This window comes from Eleutherodactylus coqui, chromosome 6, assembly GCF_035609145.1.
Source record: "Eleutherodactylus coqui strain aEleCoq1 chromosome 6, aEleCoq1.hap1, whole genome shotgun sequence".
Classification (NCBI taxonomy): domain Eukaryota; kingdom Metazoa; phylum Chordata; class Amphibia; order Anura; family Eleutherodactylidae; genus Eleutherodactylus; species Eleutherodactylus coqui.
In genome coordinates, this window is record NC_089842.1 from 19219673 (window position 1) to 19241347 (window position 21675).

The 21675-nt window shown below is 48.7% G+C and overlaps 1 protein-coding gene across 8 annotated transcripts in view; it reads left to right on the forward strand.

The window, feature by feature from the left end:
- Positions 1-21675, forward strand: part of KMT2B (lysine methyltransferase 2B) — a 61588-nt gene that overhangs the window by 19127 nt on the left and 20786 nt on the right. For 2 of the 8 annotated variants that reach the window (XM_066606390.1, XM_066606393.1), the window contains exons 3-16: positions 805-3476; positions 5597-5653; positions 5745-5916; positions 6311-6545; positions 13203-13258; positions 13967-14233; positions 17314-17459; positions 17542-17613; positions 18698-18811; positions 18888-19034; positions 20192-20287; positions 20781-20898; positions 20999-21112; positions 21197-21381. In XM_066606390.1, the coding sequence (XP_066462487.1) occupies positions 805-3476; positions 5597-5653; positions 5745-5916; positions 6311-6545; positions 13203-13258; positions 13967-14233; positions 17314-17459; positions 17542-17613; positions 18698-18811; positions 18888-19034; positions 20192-20287; positions 20781-20898; positions 20999-21112; positions 21197-21381 (4451 nt within the window). The remainder of the gene's footprint in view (positions 1-804; positions 3477-5596; positions 5654-5744; positions 5917-6310; positions 6546-13202; positions 13259-13966; positions 14234-17313; positions 17460-17541; positions 17614-18697; positions 18812-18887; positions 19035-20191; positions 20288-20780; positions 20899-20998; positions 21113-21196; positions 21382-21675) is intronic. The other 6 variants (XM_066606391.1, XM_066606394.1, XM_066606396.1 and 3 more) reach the window with 4 other exon arrangements.

Genomic DNA, 21675 nt, shown 5'->3' on the forward strand with positions numbered 1-21675 from the left:
TAGAGGGGAGTGAGGCCGCAACAGAAGAAAAAAAAGAATTGCGCGGCTGTCAATTTCCGAGCCGCATCGTCGGTTCCGCCCGGCTTTGCCGCGACTGACTGGCCACTCCGTGTGGTCGAGATTTTTCCATAATCTCATCCACATGGCTGGCTAATCCGGGATTAGGAGCCGCGGGCGGATTTACCGCACGGAATTTCCGTGGCCAATTCAGCAGCCTGTGTGAACCCGGCCTTACAATAACAAGAGGACAGTTTTTAGGGAATTTAAAGGGACATTAACTTGGTAGTTTCTTTATTCTCTGTTTGCTGAATATGGTCTAACGTTCCCCATAATCGGTCATTCCAGGACTGATTTCTAGTGCTCTTCAATAGGATAAGTGAAGAATCCTGCCTGCCGCCATAATATATTGCATATACCCTGCGCTGAGACTCTTCAGAGACCTTTACATCATGTGTGATAGAGATCAGCTGCTCCCCTTATAACGCTCCAGCACTGATATAACCTCCATAGACATTCACATCATATATCTGACTGATATCAGCCGCACCTCTTATACCTTCCAGAGACGTTTACATATGACTGATATCAGCCACTCCTTTCATAACACTCCGGTGCTGATGTATCCTCCCAGGGAAATTTACATCACATGTGACAGCTATCAGCTGCTCATCTTATAACGCTCCAGCACTCGAATATGCTCCATTCCGTAGAGGTTACTTCCCCAATGCAGTAAATCTCAAATGTTTTCTTCTTCCTCTTATGAGTTTATGCTTTATTTTTCTCTTTTTTTTTTTTTTTTTGTAGGTCGGAAATCTAAAGTCTGGACCTGCTCGTCTATATCTGTGCCGTTTCCCTCTACGCCGGCGAGACCCGCTACTGGCAGCGCTAAACAAGAGAGTCCCACTACACCGCTGGCTATGAGCGAGACCCCCACCACCCCTGTTAAACAGCAGACGAGCTTCGCACTGCCCAACATAAAGCAGAGTTTCACCCCTGAGAAGATTGTCCGGGTGCATCTGACACAACTGGATCCTTCTCTCTACAGTCTGAATTCTTCTAGATTACTGTATCCTTCAAAGGAAATGCAGAAATCCCCAGTCAATCACGGCACTGCTTTATCTCCTACTTCATCTCCCCTCCTCCCACCTAAAAAAAGGCAACGTCCCAATGATGCCAGATCCCTCAAGCTACCGAATAGCTCCACCCGCCCCCCTGTCCGTAACAGGCGTCGAAAGCAGCACCGAAGAGTGTTCTGTCCTAAACGAAGACGACTACCTTCTCTGCCTTCAGGTAGACGTTCTCAGCCTTCAGGTAAAGCACGTTACTTGAATCTTCAAGAAGACTCCGTCGGCTCTCTTAAGAATGGGTCCACTGTGGAGAATAGTAGCAAGGAGCTTCTACAAGATTGCACTTCACATTTAGAGAACACCAATACCGATGATATGAGAAAATCCGTAGCCTCAGGATATGAATCTATGGACACAATTACCGAGAATATCCTTGCTGGGACTTCTCAATCTGTTTTCACAAATTTGGCTGAAACGCCGACGAGATCCAGGAATGGGGAGATTGTGACACAGAGCTCCGAGGTGGCAGTGGTGGCCAAACGGAGGACTAGATCTAGGAAGGTTAGGAGTCAACACGTGCCCAAGGTCAAGTGGAAACTACGAGGACGATGTGGGCAAGAGAGTGAACTGGAGGGAGGAGAGGCAGAAACTGTAACACTTGAAAAAGTTATAGACGTTAAGGAGGATGAAAAAGAAGAGAAACTACTGATTGTCCCTGATCCTCCAGTAATGGGCAGTAAGCCACCATCTGTATCCACTGCAGAAGAAGCAAAGTTTATCGAGGAAGAAACCACTGATCAAACCATAAAGGATGACGAAGAAGGCGCCCAAGCATCATTCCTCGAGGAAGAGACAGCGGCAAACCTTGAAGAAAGCGTTGAAGAGGACCACAAAGAGATTGTTGAGTCCGAGGAAAAAACTCTGGAAGAAAGTTCTGAGTCTGGATCCCCGGTGGAGGCTGAAGATGCTGAGTCGACTCCATCTCCGACGCTTGTGGAACAGAGTACGGCATCGGTGAATGAAGAAAGCTGTTTAGGCGATGAGTCTGCTGTCTTGTCGGAGCCATCGCATCCACCTATAAAGATTAAGATTATGAGAAAGAAGCAGAAAACAAGGTTGAGCAGCTCACGAAGGACGTCGCGAACTATGACTCAGAGACTGATCGTCAAGGTGATGGAAGTTCAGAGCAAGGCCCAGGCCCAGCCCAAGCCTCAAGCTCAGTCTTCCAAAGTGGAGACTTCAAGCAATGACAGTGACGGCTTCCTCAAACCTGCAGCCAGCATTAGACCTTCTCGCGTCATTAAAATGCCTCGTAGATTCATGGACGATTCGCAGGAAGCGATCACCGAGAACCAGACAAAGAAGGTTATTCCTAAGCCAATCCTTACCATGGCTGACCTGGAGAAGCAGGTGCTCTCCGATACTCTTCTTCATCCTTCTGACCCTCGTTTTAGTCTTTTCAATGAAGACGACCATCTCAACTTGCTACCTCCAATATCGTCCCATACAGACTCCACCCATACAGCTTCATCTCCTTCCACTTCTTTTTCCCCCGCCCCTCAGTCTGCTCCATCAGCTCCTTCTGAAAGCGTTCGGAAAAACATTCTTCGGGCACCAACATTTTGCTGGAGGTCTTCAAATGTTTCAGAGGTCCAGGAGACTCCAAGTTCCAGTCAACCTCTCTTTCGTCTGCAATCTCCAGCCTCCCCAGAAGATGCCTCAAAACCAAGTTCTCCAGCCTCCACTCCAGCTTCTCCTCCTCTTCCTCCCAACGTTCCTCCTAAACTGGACTCTGCCAAACGTTCTCCACTCCTTCGCGCCCCTCAGTTCACACCCAGTGAAGCACACTTGAAAATTTACCAATCTGTCTCCCTTCATGACAAGGAGGCCAAGACTGAACACGGTTCCTCCACCACTGTTACTACGCCGGAAGTCCTGGTGTCTCCGGTAAAAGCTGGTGATTTGCAGCCTTCGGGCAGAAGGGCAAACCACTTGGCTTTACCTCGGTTTGTGGACACTCTTTCCAGCAACTTGGAAGTTCCTTGCAACTCATCGGAGGCGTTGACAGCAAACGTCAAGACTGAAGAACCGCTTGAGCAAACAGTAGACGCCTCAAACTTGAAGTCGGAGAAGACGACCCAGAACACGCCGCAGATTGAGTTACTTGATGCATCAAACAAACCGCTTGAGATTGGAGCCATGACTCTGGGTGCTGAAAACGGTGCCAGGGCAGTATGCAAATTAGCTGTGAAAACCCCATCCACTTCAGATGCGGCGTCCAAGGAAGAGGGCTCCTCGTTCCCGCCAAGTGAAATTACACTCTCTGGTGCTGACAAGAAGGTCATCAGCCTGCTGGAAAAGGCCAAAATACAACTATTTGAGATCGACAAGCAGAAGAATGTGGACTTGGTAAGGATTACACCTGGGAGTTACTTCACGTTGTCTCGGGTAATCGCTTACATATCACTTCTCTAAGTGTGCAAACTACAAGTTACAGAAGCAGATTCTTACTACTGTAAGGTATTTTAGGAGATGTATCTGCTTTTCTTGTGGGAGGTTACATAGTGGAAGCAGCTGGGTTACCAGCACCAAAGAGTAGGTCAAGATTAACTTCATGGGGTGAAAGAAAAGGCGCTTGCTGGGACTTTTAAGAAAAAAAATAAAAATTTAAATTTTTTTATTTTTTAAAATGGGCATTAAAATTAAGAAATATTAAATATGCCCACAGAATAATCACCGCTGTAAGTGGTTGACCAGTTACATGCACAGTGAAGCACGCATGCCCACCTGCCACTTCCAGGTTCCAAGCAGCGGGCACTGGGGCTGCATCACTAGACAGGGGGCTGTCTGGACAGCGGGTCAATTTTTCTTTATTTTCATTCCCTATAACTTTTTTTTTTTTTTAAGGTCCCAGAAAAGCCCTTTATAGGGCCTTAAAGGTAAATACTACTGATGACCGATCTTCAGAATAGGTCATCAATAGTTGATTGGCTGGAGTCTGCTGCTTGGGAGCCTGGCCAATCAGCTGACTGGTCGCCTACTGTCCGAGCGGGGGCAAGAGAGAGGGGGTCAGAGCAGAAACTGCTGCTTCAACCACAGTGTAGTGGTCAACGCTTGTAACTGCAGGCTGGGGTGTAATTAAAATCAATGGGAACTCCACCTGCAGTTACAAGTGCCGGCCACTACACTGCAATCAGAGTAGCAGCTTCCATTCCGATCTTTGTGTATTGCAACGCTGACAGCAGGCGTCTCGTCAACTGATCGGACAGGTTCCAAGTGGTGGACCCCAGACGATAAAGTAGTGATGGTCTTATACTATCAATAGTATTTTGTTGGACAACCTCTTTAATTAAGGGCTCATGCCCACGACTGTCGCGGGATATGCCCGTGGATTTAAGCCGCGGCAAGTTATCCCCTTGGCCACAGGATAATGGGATAACCTGCTGATTGTAGAGATGCGACCGCTGGGACCCTTCACTGATCCTGAAATTTCAGCTCTGTCACATCTTGAAGTGTGGCAGCAGAAACCACGCATGCCCATCCTCCATGGAGTTCAAGCGCTTGGCTATTTCCGGTGCTCCTAATGACGTGAATGAAGCGGTGTACCCTCCGCTGGAATTTCGGGAGGCTTCAAGGCTGAAATCTTTGGGATCGGTGGAGGTCCCAGCAGTCTGAGCACCACCGATCATAATTACTCTCTAATTAAAGGGTAGAGGATAACTTACTATGATGGGAATACCACTTTATGACTGGTGTCTTTCGCTGTTTATAACCTTAACTGCGCTGGTAAAAACTGCGCTAAAGTTAAGTTTGGTGCATCTTTTGCTGTCTGTTCGCTTAAAAATTCAAATCCGCGTCCGCTGCGCGCCGGTGCAGGTTTCCGCTATCGTTTACACCAGTTTCTGGCGTAGATTATAGTAAATGTATTGACCCATATAGACCGGTCCTCCCACTAAGCACTGCCCACTTTTCTCACCGTGGTGATTCTTAGGCCAGCCAGTCCACACTGAGCCCTGCTGATCCATCAGTAGTCTAAGATACTGCAGGCTGCTCTGATTGGCCAGCGCTGCTCTGGTAAGCAGCGCTGGCCAATCGGAAGGCAGCATTCAGCTTCTGTCTACTGATGCACAGTATGCTCTGAGCAATGATTGGAGCTTGGCAACCATGTTGCAGGAATGACACGGAGTCCCTCTACTCAGTTGTGCGTTTTTTTGATCACTTGTATATTATATTTCCAATTTAGGCTGCTAGTGTTTTATATTGCACCAGTCAGTGAGCCCCACTTGGATAATGATGTCAAAATTGACTGTGGCATCTAAGGGGTTGAACAGCCGGGTATCAGTTGAACGGCGGCGCAGCAGTTCCCGGGAGATTACCATGACGCAGACATCCGTCATGGAGTGTCGAAATCCCAGCACATTGTGGGTTTTTGCATTCTAGAGCGTGAAAGGGTTAATAAATCCCCGCTACGCCCCATGTCTGTACCTTTAGCTTAATGTAAGTTTCTCTGGTTCTTGTACCTTTTTTAGGCAGTGGCTGCCGATTTCTCTCAGGGCGAGAACGGTCCCATATCTCCAGCTGCGCAGGTAATGGGTGATTCCTGGAACGATCCATCCGGATAACCGATCATTTAAGTTGCTGTAAACTGACTTTTTTCTTTCTTTTAAACCCCAACAGGGCCAGGATTCCCCTCTACAAGGACCACGCATTAAACACGTGTGCCGACACCCGGCAGTGGCCCTGGGGCGGCCCCGCGCCATGATTCCTGAGGACATCCCTAGACTCAGCGCCCTCCCACTATGCGAGAGGCCGGTCTCTGAATCTGCGGCGCCACCTGAAGGTGAAAAATGTAATTATTAAAGGGGTATTCCAGGACTTTTTTTTTCTATTGATAAATGACAGGTCACCAATAGAGGATCGGCTTGAATCCTCGCCGATCAGCTGATCCCGGGACCCTGTTACTGCGGTCAGCGCAGCCGCTTCATTTGGTACTGCAGGCGCTTCTCCTATTGAAGTCAACAGGATTTGCGCCTGCAAAACCAACTTGGGCAGCTGCATTATGATAAACACTTTCTGCACTGGCCGCGACCAGCTGATCAGCGTGGATTCGAGCGGCGAGGTCCTACCGATCCTGTCAGTCATTAATGGAAAATAGAAGAGTCTCCTTTAAACTGTATTCATGGGGCGAGCTATTAACTGATGTACGAAGGTGTACTTAGATTATATATATTCCTGGTTTACAGACGATTCATCCGCCTCCGAGACGGAAACCAACACTGTTGTGAAACAAACGCCCGTGAGGCAGCCGCCCCCACCGCCACCGCCGCGTCGCTCAAGGTCCTACTCCAAGGCCAAACTCCGCATGACCAGATGTGGTGAATGCAAAGGCTGTTCAGTGACGGAAGACTGCGGGAAATGCGTCAACTGCTTGGACAAGACTAAATTTGGCGGCCCGAACACCAAGAAACAATGTTGTGTGTGAGTGTTTCATCGATTTATGAGAATTCATCTGGGATGATGACTAAGGCTGGTTTCTCATGGATGTAAATGGCCCAGACTGGTGCCCGACTCATAAAGGGGTGTTTGTTTCTCTGATCTCGAATCCGTTGACCCGCTATCGGGCCGGGAGATCCATCCTTATTCCGGGTGTATAAATGCGCCAGTGATACGCTCGTGGGAAACCAGCCTTACCTCTTACGATGTGGGACGATTTTCAGCCAGAAACCTCTGATCTCCACTGTCTAAGCCTCTAAATGCAGCAATCAATGGGGGGTGCAACATTACTGGGGTCTGTTAAAGGACCTTCAGACTGTCTGACCGTATTTCATGTAAAGGCCTAACTGCTGTGAGAACATGGATATATGCCTGTACATTATAGTTAAAGGGGTTTTCCAGGGAGAATACTATTGATAACCAGGATGGGTCATCAGTAGTTGATTGGCTGGGGTCCATCGCTTGGGATCCCGACCGATCAGCTGATTGTGCGCCCGCTGGCAGTGCTGCAAATACACAGGTCGGAGCAGAAGTCTCTGCTCTGACTTCTGTGTAGTGGCCGGCGCTTGTAACTGCAGGCACAGCTCTCGTAATTAACATGAAATGTGTCTGCAGTTACAAGCGCCGGCCACTACAGAGGGGTCAGAGCAGAGACTTCCCCTCCGACCCTTGTGTAATTGTGCGCCCGCTGACAGCGCTGCAATCAGCTGATCGGGCAGGATCCCAAGCGGTGGACTTCAGCCAATCAACTATGGATGACCTGGTATTCTCCCTGGAAAACCCCTTTAACTCCTTAGTGACATGGCTTATTTTGGATCTGAGGACTCGATTTTAAATTTTTCAACCAACCTGGCCGTATGAGGACTTGTTTTTTTTTTTTTTGGTAACGTTTTTGGGTACAGATAATCTATTCTATAACATTGTTTTTTATATATGGCCGGAAAAAAAAACCCCATCAATTCTGCCTTTTTTTTTTTCTTTTTTCCAGCATTAATCATAAAATGATGTGATAATTTTTTTTCTGCGGATTGGTACGATTACAACAAAACCAAAATTATATATATTTTTGTTTTTAGATATTTCCACTTTGCACAATAAAAAATTTTTTTTTTTCTTTTGGAAAATACTATTACTCGACCGTTGCATTGGGGGATAGAGCTGAAGACCATGGGTATAGCTACTGCCACTGGGAGGCGACACTAGACAAAACAAGTTAGCTTCTCCTACCAGCTATACGCCTTCTGAAGGCACCAAGCTAATCGGTTTTCTCTTCGTGTCCGCAGGAGGCGGATCTCCTCCTTTTACCGATCTTCTCGGATTCTTGAGAATACAGGGTTGGCATTAGACTCCCCCTGTTGCTCCATCAAAAAGGGCAGACTGTAAATTAACCAGTTGGTTGCCAGCATGATCCTGAGAAAAGAGGCATGGCCACGTTTAGTTTGACTCTGACCTGCCAGCCATAGTGATTCCCTCTCCCATTTTAAAGGTAGGCGAGAACAGGGTGGAGTGCTGGAACTGTGTTTTCTGTAAGGATCTGTGAGTATTCTTCCACACTTGGTGAGTATTGGTCCCTTCTACTCGTCTTCTCTCTTACTCCTCCCGCGCCACTACCACCTCCACCTCAACTCCTATCCTCCAGCCTACTTACCCCAGATTACCTGGGGGGAGACTGCTTCTGCGCTTGGATTTGCAGCATACTTGTCAGAGTTGCGAGAGGGGGATTTCGTCTTCCTTTTGTTCATCTCTTTCCCCCCTCCCCCCACCTTTTTTTATTTTTTGTTGGAGGGGGCTGTTCTTTTTTACAGACCGCTTCTGCGTTCCCAATCTGGAGGGGCGGGCTTGCGGCATCTCTCTATGCTGGGACTTTGTGGGAGGGGAAGGTCTTCTGCACTCTCCCTGTGGGTCCAAGGCTTATAGCTGGTGGGGAGGGATACTGCCCTGATCAGTGGCTGCCTCCAGGTGGCTGTGTCTAGCCTCTCTCACTGCTTACGTTAAGCCCTGGCTTCAGCCTAGTCAGGGTCACTTCTTCCTTTTTAGGCGGGCTTAGACCCAACTCTGCCCAATCACAACATCTGGAGGTGGGGAAAGGGCCTTGTGGTGCTCCTCCAATCCTCTTCTTGTACACCCATACAGGCTTTTCATTGGCTGTCACCTTCCCTTCCTTATACAGCCCTCAGGTCCTCTGTGCTCAAGTTACAACTTGCTGGGACCGGCGGTGCTTCTGGGCTCCTCGCAGGAAATGCTTGGTATTTCCAGACCAGCTCCGTACCGGGTAAAGGCGGCCTGGCACCTAGCCCCTCTCCTTTGTTCTTCCTGCAGTGCCCATAGCAGTAGGCTCACAAATAAGTGCTCTGCTGACTACTTTAGACTGTTTTTTTGGCACCATATACGACTCCATTGCTGAAGGCTCCAAACAGGGTCCGGCTAGAGCCATGCATTTTACCTGCGCTCGCTGCAGTACTAAGTCTCCATGTGGACAGGCTTAGCTGTTGTGCCCAAACTGGCTTCCAGAGTCAGGCGGACGGTAAACCGCCTACAGGCACTCCACCCGTTCAGCCCCTGGCCTCTACCCAACCGGATTGGGTATGCACCCTCACTCGGGCAGTATCGGACCTCCCAAAAATGTTCGCTGCTATTATGGAAAGACCGGATCAGTCAACCGCCATGAGCATGTCTGACAATGATGACTCCACCATGTATTACCCATCCCGTGGTAAGTACCGGAAGCGGGCTAAGCATCTACGTCCAAGGCAGTCTTCCAGCTCCCGTGCATTGGTATCCCCTCAGTCCCTGCAGGGACGCGGTCAGATCTCTCCACCAGAGACGAAAGGCCAACTCTTGAGTGTCGCTCACGTTCGGACCAAGATTAGGATCCGGCCTCTAGGCTCTCCTTTCTGGTCGATAGTCAGATAGTGGCAGTGAAGGGGACCCTACAGGTGAAGGATCAGACACCTGCTTCATTTGGGGAAACCTTTTTCTTCAGACCCCTGAAGGTCTCCCCTCCCCATACAGAGTGCAAGGATGTTTTAGACAGTGAATGGAACCTCCCCGACAAAAGTGTCTGGATATCCTGTATTCTTTCCCAGAGGACTTGACCAGTAGTGGACCCCTGCGATGTCACGCTTGTCGAAGCCCACCGCCTTATCTGTGGTTGACGCCGCATCCTTTAATGATGCTTAGGACAAAAAATTGGAATCCCTAGCCAAAGTTTCCTTTGAGGCAGTAGGCTCAGCACTTGCCTGTTGTTGCCTCTACCTGTCAGTACTGAATGGGCTAAGTTACTACGTTTCGACATTCTTTCTGGTTGTTCTCCAGAAGAATTCGCAGACATTACGCAGCAGATAGACCAGGCGGGAAGATTTATCTGTGAGGCCCCCTAGATATGGCCAGATTGTTGACTCGTGTCTCAGTGGCTTCAGAAACCTCCCGCCGGACTCTATGGCTCAAGTTCTCAGCTGCAGACGCCGAGGCTCATTATCACGTCTCCCTTTTGTTGGCTCCTTGTGCCTCTTTGGAACCAGACTGGATGAGATTATTTCTGAGGCCGCTGGTGAGAAGATCTCTCATCTTCCACAGAACAAATCCAGTCGTGAGGTCTGCGCAGAAGAAAAGCTTCCTTTTTCATTCCTTTAGCTGCTTCAGGACCTCGGATAGCAAGAGATACTCACAGGACCAGAACTGCAAGCCCTACTTTAACCCTCTTAACGACTGGCGCCCGCCCACAACTGCTCTGATAAGCCGCGCGGCTCATCGAAGCTGTTATCCCTTTAAATGCCGCTGTCAATTCTGACAGCGGCATTTAAATCCCCCAGCCGATGTTCTGGGGCCCCATACGGCCCCCCCTGCAATAAGATTGCAATGGGGCTGTGCAGGTGCCTTCTGAAAGGGCTGTCTTGGCATAATGCTTGGGCATGGCTTGATAGAATTCCTGTTCGCGTATGGCATGATGTAATGCAATTTAGTCCCCTCTGGGGAATAAAAAAAGAAGGAAAAATTTATTTCAAAAATTTTTTTTTTTCTAATTCTTTTAAAAAAACAATAAAAAAAGTTTATTTATAATAAAATAATAGTAAAACAAAAATACATTTTCGGTATCGCTGTGTCTGTTATTTATCCCACACAGTGAACGTCATCAGAGAAAAAAAACAAAACCCCAGAATTGCGCTTTTTTTTGGTCACTTCGTCTCCAAGAATTTAAAGCGATCAAAAAGTGGTATATACTCCCCGCTGGTACCCACGGAAACTACAGGGCGTCCCGCGCAGAATTAGAATTCGCACAACTATGCAGAAGAAAAAATAAGTTCTGTCAGAAGATGATGGCAGAAAATATTTTAAAAAAAGGCCCAAAGATCGCAGAATGTGTTTTTTTTTTCCACTCCACTAAGGCTTTTTTAAATTGCTTTTCAGTACATTCTATAGTAGCATTGAAAAATACAACTCGTCCCGCTAAAAACAAGCCCTCAGACAGCGACGGCGATGAATAAGTAAGAGGGAAAAACGAAAATGGGGGGTGAGGTGGGGGGGAGGATGCTCCTTAAGGGGTTAAGCCACTTCCTTCATGGCATCCCTGGCCACAATCCTCTAGGTCCGCCTCCACCAAATCCTTTGCAGGTAGGGCGGCTCCCAATCCATTCTGGGTGGGGGGGGGGGGACAACTTTCTCTATTCCAGGAGACCTGGCCTGGTCATGTTTCAGCCGCCTGGGTTAGGGAGGTCATTTCCTTGGGCTACGTAGAATCCCCCCCTCCCCTCCCCCACCAGATAGCTTCTTCAACTTCAGAGTTTTAGTGTCTTCTTCAAAAGCGAATGCTCAGGCGGTGCGGACATATCCTCTCGGGCTGTCATACTCCTTGTTCCTCCCTGGACTGCTTCAAGAGGTTCTATTCCAATCTTTTCACGGTACGCAGGCAGGGCGGCACTAATGGACCCGTTCTGGACTTGCTGTAAAATCTTTCTTGTCTAATTCGTTGGGGACACCGCAAGGATTTGAATCATTTCTGATAGCGGCCCTCCCCGTCGGGGCGTTCCTCCTGGCGTTGTGAATTGGTACTAAAGATCTGTTGCATTTTGTTATATTTTTCACTTTATCTGTTTTTACCTGTTTTGTTCCTACTTTGCTGCTCCCACCACTCGCATACAAACTGGTTAGGCTGGTGGCTGCCGGAGGGGGGTATAGCTGGTAGGAGGAGAGAACACTTCTTTTGCTTAGCGTCCGCCTCCTAGTAGCAGTAGCTATACACATGGTCTTCAGTTGTGGCCCACAATGAAAGAGACCACAAAGACATTTTACAGTAAGTACAAGAATCTTCCTTTTTTCGTTTTCCATCAGCGGAGCTCTATGAGGGCTTGTTGACCGGCTGTGGTAGGTTTTATTTGTACCATTTTTTGGGATACATGCAGGTTTTTGTTTGTTTGTTTTTTATCACTTTTACTGGTTTTTTTTTGTTTTTTTTTGGGGTGGCGAAATGACTAAAAGCATTTTAACAAAATTTTTTAGCTTTTTTTTTTTTTTTTTTTTTCTCATGTTGAATCACTTTTTATTACAGTTTGTGTATGTATCAAATAGTAGCAAGTAGGTCTCACCGAACCGTAGAAACTGTATGTAACATTGTAACCGTAACCTTTTCCTGTCATTTCAGACAATAGTTTCGTTTATTTTGAACCCTTTTTATATAAACTCTTTAATGTTTTTTTTTTTTTAACCCAAGGCGCTATGTACACTATTTTAATGCATTGAAATACTTCTGTACTGCAGTGTACTATATCTAATAATAGCGACCATAGGCCACAGCAGACCCAGATGCCACTCTGTGAAAACTTGAAATGCTGCGATCAATATTAATCATGTGTGGCATGTAAGGGGTTAACAGTGGGGATTGATGTTCTCACCGATCCCCGCTGTTGCAGTGGCAGACCGAGCTATCAGTCACAGCCAGATCCTACTTCTGATCCCGCGCCATCTATAAGATGTAAGTGTACCCCAGCCCAGCCACAGGTGTACATTTACGGGACAGGAATACTTATGCAAACCCTGCAGTATCGGCCTGGTTCCGACACTGGGTCACGGCGTATGGACCCCAGTCATTTTAATAACTAAGCCAGCCCCCCCCCCTTCTCTAGCTCTGCATAGGCCATGACAAAGAAGGGGGCTGACTTAATTATAACATGAGTGGATCAGCCAGCCCCCTCTCATGATGTGATGGGCACAGACAGAATTTGCACCATGTGACCCGTTGTCGGAACATGTACCAGAAAACGGCACCTAGGTGTTGATATAGGTAAAGGGGAAGTCTCCTGGTGCGAGCACGGAGTCATGGCTGACTTCTCGGTGACGTCACATGGTGACTTTTCCTTGGCGGACTGTTTTTGTGGGGTGGTTTGCCATTGCCTTCCCCAGTCAGATGTTGATGTATGAGCAGATGAAAAGGGGCTCGTACAGCAAAACATGAAGTTCTGACAGCCAGAATCCAAAGGGAAAAATGAATCCAAATTGTCCTGTACTTGCCGGGTTAATAAAGTAATGGCGGCTCTTCACATGTTGCATGCCGCTGTCCACAGCGGGAGCGCAGACAACAAGCAGTGGAAAGCATGTCTGGCTACGGGGTTGTTTTCCTTCCCAGCAGTCACCTGTCTCTCCTTGTAGGTACAAGCGATGCGATGTGATCGAGGCGCGCCGGCAGCAGAGACTCTCGCATAAAGGTGAGCACTGGTCATTTTTTCCTTTCCAATGCTAGCCAGCTTTGTGGGGAAGGGGTTGGTATCGCCTACGGGTTATCATTGATTCTCATGTGGTTAAAGGGCTTGTGTCAATAGCAAAAAAATGCCTATTCCTCCTCAGGCAGTCTTCTTACCAGATCTTCACCTCGCTTATCTTCTCCTGGCTCCTCCAGTCGCCCGGGTCACATCACCTCCAGCCGGCCGGCCGTATCCTCTTCTTCCTGTGACGAAGTGTACATTGCCGGGATTCTGCTTCCTGCAGGGCAGTGTATGCTACGTTACTAGTGATGTAGCGCCCACTGTGTAGCGGGGAATGTCGAATGCTCGGCAGCCTGCTTTAGCGCGACGTCTCACCGCTAGTGTTACATATACTATGACACCCTAGTGATGAGATTATCGTGCATGTGCACTGAAGCAGGCCGCCCAGGATTCGGCATTCCCTGCTAGGCAGTAAATGCTACGTCACTAGTGGGCTGTACACTGCCCTGCAGAAAATGAGCTGCGGGGAATGGACACTCCACATCAAGAAGAGGAGGATCCGGCCGGCTGGAGGGGAGGTGACCCGCGGGACTGGAGGAGCCAGGAGAAGATCGGCGGGGGGAAGATGCGGTGAGAAGGCTGCCTGGGGAGGAATAGGGAAGTATTGATGATTTTTCCTTTTTCTAATGACAAAACCCTTTTAACGTAAAGTGACTTCTCCAGCTGGAAGGAAGGTGATCAGGCACCACACATCCAACCGCAACACCACTTCCGAATCAGACGAGTCGTTCGCCGAAACTGTTAAGAACGAAGATACTGAAGTTTCCGATCGACTAGAACCTGGACAGATGACCCAGCGGAAATCTACCCGCCGCTGCGTAAGGCAGCGCCCCTGCTATGACCTTTTCCCTGATTCTGAAGATTCAGACTATGATCCGAGCCCAAGCTTACCCCGCCGCAAGCAGAGACGGGAGTCTGGTAAGAAACGTGTCCCTCCTTGTGGTTTTTACTTATTAGCGTTCTTAAGTCGTCTGTACCTGAGTAGCTACGGCTGAGCTAACTGAGCGCACCCCAGAGACTTCAAGGCACTTTACACATACTTTGTTACAGCTTCTCCTCAACTTTAAGATCTCTGCTTGCTGCTGTTGAATAAAAACATTCTTGTTAACATCTAGAGGCTACATTTTCATAACTTAAGGTTTGCTGCTGTTCTCTTCAGCCTAGACAATCCCATGTTAAAGGAAAGCTCACATTCTTCAGGCCTGAGATCGTCGCGAGAAAATCACAGCAACATCGCATTGGTGGTCCGTGCGATATAGCTGCGTTTTCTCGCGGCGGTACCTCAATTTTGTGGAGCTACAAAGGAAATGACACATCCCCAAAGAAGCGCTGTCCGGCTCCGCTGCATCTTTTTCCCGGTCCCAGCACTGGTCTTGAGGCATGTCTTCTGGCCAGAGAAGCACTGGCTCTTATTGGCTGAGCGCTGCGGCCATAGACGAGGCTCTTCTGTGTCCGGACCTCACGGGCCTTGAGTGTGGCACATGTGCGTTAGAGGTTCATGCATAACTGTAAGGCCGGCTGCACACGGCCGTGACGGGCTCCACCGCGGAATTCTGCGGCGGAGCCCGTCACGGCGCCCCCCAGAGACCCCAAACTTACATGCGGATCAGGCGTCCTGGGTCCCGCATGATGTTTCGGCGTGACGCGCCGCAGCGTCATGTGACACGCCGGCCACGTCACATGACACGCCCACAGCGTCACGTGACGCGGCCAGCCGTGTCATATGACGCGGCGGCGGTAGGCGGAGAGGCAATTTCACGCTATCTTCCGCTGTGCTACAGCGGAAGATAGCATGAACGGACCAATGGAAGCCGTCCACGCGTACGCCCGCGGCAAATAGAGCATGCCGCGGGCGAGGATGGGAGATTTTACAGTGCAGAATTCCGCACCGTGAGCATTGAGCTATTAAGTTCAATATAACCTAATAGCTGCGGGCAACGTAATACGTGGCGGAAATCCGTCCGTGGGAAGGAGGCCTAAATGTTACCTAAATATCCAACAGAAGGGAGAGTCTTATACAGAATTAAAGTAATGGTACTTCTAATTATATTTATCTATTAGCTCATGCAGCGACTTACGCCACAAAAAAAAAATATCCGTCATCGGTGACTTTTCGGAAAAAAAACTTTTCCCTCTTTTCTTCCTGAATTCTCTTTGATTACCTGATTGGATAATATGAATCCACTAGAACGTTACCCCCATCGCACTTCTTGGCCATATGGGAGGGGCTGTTATAGTTCCTCATATAGATTTCCCTTTTTAGGCAGTTTTTATGCAGTTTGACTCCATTTACTATTATTTGTCCCTCTCATTCTATATCTTATATGTTCTATAGAAAGAAACGCCGGAGGATCGCAAATTCCCAGAAGTGATGCGAGGCCTCTGCGGGTAAAAGCACGATAGCGGGCCGGGTTTCTCGGGCTGATGGCTATCAATCTATATATAGTGCTACACGATCAGATATGCCTGTGGCTTCGCACACGAATATCATTCAGCTGAGTATCCTAAAGTTGATGATGATAAAGTGCAAAGGCAGCATTAATTAATACATCCGGGCGACTCCAAATGTCCAGAGCCACAAACCGGGCCCTACCAGCCCCACACAACACACATGCGTTGTCCACCTGCATAATGCATGCACAATAGCTGCATTACAATATACCACCCCAGGGGGCGGAACCAACATTAAAGGCTCATTTACACGCAACGATTATCACTCAAAATTCGTTCAAACGAGTGAAAGTCAGCTGTAATCGTTAGGTGTAAATGCTAAGCCTTCGTGCATTATTTGCTCACTTCTCGTTAGTCCCTTCGCTTGTCCTTAGGTTTTAAGGCAGTCATTCAGTCTTTCAAACAACGTGGGGGGTGGGGAATTGTTTGGCCAGCTAAACACAATGGCTCAGGCTGCAGGAGACAATGGCTTTTTCCTCACACTAATTAAAACCCTCCAGGCCAGAGATTCCTCGCATAACCCCCATTGCCCCCCACAGTGATTACATAGCTAATGAGGGAAATGGAGAGGATCTCAAACCATTATCGTTAAGTGTAACAGCTCAGCATTTGAAAGCAAAGAAGTGGTTAGTTCGTTCGGACTCCAGTCGTTGGGTGTAGATGGGGCTTTATGTAATCACAAATTGTCTGTGGGATTAATGCGATTAATTACAATACTGTCCTCATATGGTGGAGAGGATTCCGGCACTAAACCCCCGATGCACGGTTCCAAGTACGACTCCATTGTGCGTTTCGGTGTATCTACAGTAATGTGTATGAAGTTGTGCGCACTATCTGTTCTGATAGTTTGTTACAGTGTATCAGTCTTGAGTCCAAGCCGTTTAATCCATTCTACACTGGATGCAATCCTCAGCCGTGAGAAGTATTAGGTTCATATTCACTGACAGCAAGCGGAGATCCTGAAAATTGGGATGCACAAAGTATTTTGGAAAGGCACAGACTGCACAATCCTCACCATGACCTGCACCAGCCATGAACCTTATCCCTGTTCTCAGGGGTGACATCTGGGGTGCCCCTTGAAAGGGGTTTTACAAAGATTACACTAGCGGACCACTGAGATCCCTGTCTATCTTAAGAACTGGGGTCCCGTGTCCCCCCTCTGTCACTGCAGGGGTCGCGTCTTCCCCCACAGTGATGTCAGAGTTATTGGAACGATGGCCAAGTACGTGCGGTTGGGGCTCCATTCATTTTAATGGGGCTGACAGATGCCCGCATCCCATTGAGAGCGAATGGAGCGCCAATGCGAACAGCGCAGTCTTCCTGCAGTGAGGGCGACGGGGGATGTACCTCCTCAGGAGGTGGGGTGCACCTCCCCACCACCGCTCAGCGATGTATCGCCTATCCTGTGTGTAGGCGGGACCGTGTAATCCTTGTACAACCCCTTTAAGCCGCCCGGTTAGCTCAGCCTGGTCTGCTGTAATGTGTAGAAGCTCGTGAGATCTAGAGAGTGTCTTCAGCTAATTTGCTTTGTTTGTCCCCACACATAGAGATTAACAACGTGATTTCTAGGGGAAAAAAATCTGTTTCTTCTCATGTCACAGATTTGCTTCCCCAGGACTCGGAGGAGCAGAGTAAACCCCGCAGAACCCCGCAGCAGCCCCTGATCCTCCGAGCCAGGTCCGGGCCGGAGCTGGTGAGTCCCCGCAGCAGAGGGTGCCGCTGTTTGCTGCTCCTGGTGGCGGCCGTCCCTTTTACCATCTTCCGTTTCTCTCTAGGACTCTATGCTGAATGGTTCATCGAAGATCAAATCTTCTGATGGAACGCATCGATTACGGGTGGATTTTAAGGTTCGTCACGTGACCTACGCTGTAGAACTGTACTGACCTCCCTTCCCTTGCCATTAACCCCTTAGTGACGTGACCTATTTTGGACCTAAGGATCTGACACATTTTTTTTGTTCTATTTTTGGGCTCATACGGCTTTTTTTAAAAGTTTTTATTGTGTTTTTTGGGGGTTTTTTTGCTAAAAGCGTCCAAACATGTTTGTTTAAATGTCAGATTTTTTTTTTTCTATTCATGCCCTTATTCTATTGTACTTATGTCCCTTCTCATAGTGGTCACTGGCCATAATAGACCAAGACACCATTTACGTCCAGTTGCCACCCGTCACAAGTACATGCAGGGCCGATGACGTCACAGAGGGGGCGCCCTCTCTCTGTCAACTCTTTACATACTGTGATCAACATCGATCATTTGTGTTTTCACTAATCCCCTCTGTTGCAGCGGGAGGCTGGCTATTGGCCACAGTCAGCTCCCACTGCGGATGGTGCCAGCTCAGCTTCTGAGCCCACGCCATCCATCGGACGTACCTACACACCCATTCGCAGGAACCCCTTCTCGCGCAAGGAGTACATACAAAATCTGCAGTCCACAATCCTGTTACATTAGACTAATGAGCTGCCATAATCGGCCCCAGTCCCTCTGTCAAAAACTTATACGAGTTATATTACCTTCTGTCTGTCCTCTCAGATTCGCCAGTTCCACGCTCCGTTTTTTTGTCCACCTCAGTTTTCCAACTACATAATGCACACTGTGCATTGCTAGTCCAAGACACTTCACATTGGCCAGTACTGATCACATGAGCAGCACTGGCCAATCAGGGAGCAGGTGTATTCTATTGGTAGTCTTAACGCACAACTATTTGCACATTATGTAGTCAAAAGACTGCGGCAGTCATATTGGAAGCGCTGAACCCGCGGATCTAAGGGACCACGGCAGGTAACAGAACGCCTCTGGTCTCGCGGACCAGAAGATCGCTTTAAATGACTGCTACTGGTGTTCACTCGGCACATGATGCTGACTCGCCGCTAATGTGTTGTGCGGGTGATTTCCTTCCTCTATAAGACTAAATTTTGCTCTTCTGTTGTTTCAGGAGGACTGTGACTTGCAGAATGTGTGGCTGATGGGGGGACTCAGCATCCTGACCTCTGTACCCGTAACGCCAACACACGTGTGCCTGCTGTGTGCCAGCCGAGGGCATCACCAGGTACGCTGCCCTCCTCACCCATGAGCCCTTGTACTTGTAGGTTTGTCCCATCGTCTGACTCTCTTCTTCTCTCCAGTTCTTGTACTGTCAGGTGTGCTGTGAACCCTTCCACACATTCTGCCTGGAGGAGTCCGAGCGGCCTCTACCCGAGCAGGAGGACAGCTGGTGCTGCCAAAGATGCAAGTTCTGCAATGTGTGCGGGCGGAAGGGGAAGGCCAAAAAGGTAAGCAAAGTGCTTCCCTTTAAAGGGGGGGGGATCTATCACAGGATGGGTGATCCATTTGTGATCTCCAAGGTTATAACAGTTGCACACCTAGAGTCCTGCTAGTAAATGGGGTGGCGGTGCGCATGTGTGACTGCGGACTGAGGGAGATGCCCTCTCAATCTCTATAGATGGTGAATGGAGCAGTGCTCATGCATGCCCATCGCTGCCCCATAAACTAGGGGGTGAGCCATTCTTGTGATCCTGACCCCCAGCGTTCATACATTTATTACCAATGCTGTGGGTAGTTGAAATGTTTTTGGTGTAGCCCTTCAAAGGGGTCTGTCAGCTTGTTTGACCCCTAAGAACTGCTGCCAGCGTTAAATTGGTGATGAACGGTGCTCACATCCCTCTACTGATGATCATGCGGGTCGCATGACCAAGAAATTCAAACTCTAATTGCATTCGCAAGTGCCCAGAGAGCGGTCCCTTCATGTTCAGTGCCCTGGCCTCTGCATTGAGAGCTTCCCAGTCCCTCCTGTCGGGTCTTAAGTGACGTTTGTACTAGTTCCTGATAGTCGTGTCACAATATCGGAACGGAGAGGCTGGGAGAAGTCAGTGCAGGTTGCTCGGGGCTCTGCGCATGAAGGGGCCGCACCCTGGGCCATGCATTGTATTAAAGGGGTTGTCTAACTCTGGCCAATCCTCCAAGGCTGCTCATCAGTGTTCCTTACTGTTCGCCTTGTCGCTGTTTAACCGTATGGTGTTGGAAGCTCACAGCGCTGTACATACCGCCTCAGCCTGGCATGGTATTGCAGGCACAGCTCTTATTGAGTTGGCAAAGAACTGTGCCTACAATACCACACCTGGTCACTGCAGTGGTTATGGTGCTCTGTGCTTCCACCACCATTCTCTGACACAGCGGCATGGACAAGAGCTGTTCAGCAGAGGACCACCAACGATCAGCTATTCATGACCTATTCTAAGTATAGGTCATTAGTGGTTCAATAGTGGACACAGCCCTTTAAAGCCTGAGCATGTACCCTGCATGACCCTGAGCAGAGGTGTGTGCCCCTAGCACTGTCAGCAGTGTCTGCTCGGACCCCCTGTAAGCACAAGGCTGGCCAAGTCCTGTGATGATGGAATACATGTAATTCTTTTGCTCGTTTCTCTCTCAGCCTTTACTGGAGTGTGAACTGTGTCAGACGAACTATCACATCAACTGTCTGGGTCCAAATTATCCCGTCAAACCACCGCGCAGCAGGAAAGGCTGGGTAAGTCTGCTTTCATGCCATCGGATCCTCACTGTGCCCATTGGAGGAGGATAGGGGGGGGGGGACTGCACCATTGCTTGTTGGGTTTTGTTTTAACGTTTTGACTGTTTGGTATAAGTAATCTAACCGAGTATGGAAGGCAAAAAAGACATCTATGTCCACTCAGTTCAGGACGCCCGTACCAGGTGAAACCTGCCGCGCCGTAAAAAAGGCTTGTGTGCAGAATTAAAGTCCATTAGAGACCGCAGTAAAAATGGTGATCACTAATGGGTTATTAAGGATTTGCTCACCATTGCTTCCCTTCGTACTGCCTTAGTTACAAGATAACATTCTGGCCACTAAGGGGCGCTCTCTACACACAGATTTATATTGAATTAATTTCAACCAGTTCCCCCTAGTGGTGGTTGGCAGGAATAGCAAGTTTTGCCAAATGGGTTAACATAAGCAGAATGTCGGTAACTATAATGCAGCCCTCCTCTTGTCTGGTTTGCAGCTCTGCTCATCCTGCATTCGTTGCAAGAGCTGCGGAGCGTCTCCTGCTGTGGATGCAGAAATGGAGTTCACAGAGGGTGGTAACCTGTGTACAGAGTGCTTCAGCCTGTACAATAAAGGTGAGACCCCCGCCCCGACCCATCCGCTCTCCATCTGGTGTCTGGAGACGAATGATGAGGATGGCAACTCATTTATCTCTTCTCTCCTCCCTTCTTACAGGAAACTTTTGCCCAATCTGCAATCGCTGCTACGAAGAAAATGACTACGAGAGCAAAATGATACAGTGCGTTAAGTGTGTGAAGTGGGTGCACTCCAAGTGCGAGGAGCTCTCCGGTGAGTGCCGCCGCGTCTTCACGGGCGAGGGGGTCTGTTCTTGTATTTCTATTACATCTGGCTTTTTATATTTTAACTTTCCAGATGAGGGATACGAGATCCTGTCTAACTTACCGGACAGCGTGGTGTACACCTGCCCCCCGTGTTTGGGCAGCAGCAGTGCAATATGGCGGGAGGCGATGTTATCGGAGTTGGCTGCCGGTCTGCATGAGGTTTTCCAGGAACTGTTGACTTCCAATGTTTCCACCCCGCTCTTGCAGTGTGTACATGTAAGCTACTCCCTTGTCCTTGCCAGATCACACACCCTCTCCTGATTCCAGCTCATTGGGGAAAATAGGTGCCACTCGGTTTGCTGGTGATTAGCTTGTTTCTTGGGACCACTATCAATGTGTGTGGAACCGATAGCAGACGGCTCTGTATACATTGCAGCAGCCTGAATTGACGCTGCATTGAAATCAATGGGAGCTGCACTTGAGGGCTGCTCCAATGCATGCAGAACTGTCTGTTTCTGGCTCCTTACACGCTCACAGTGGCCTGGCAAATGGCTTATCATGGGGGTCCCA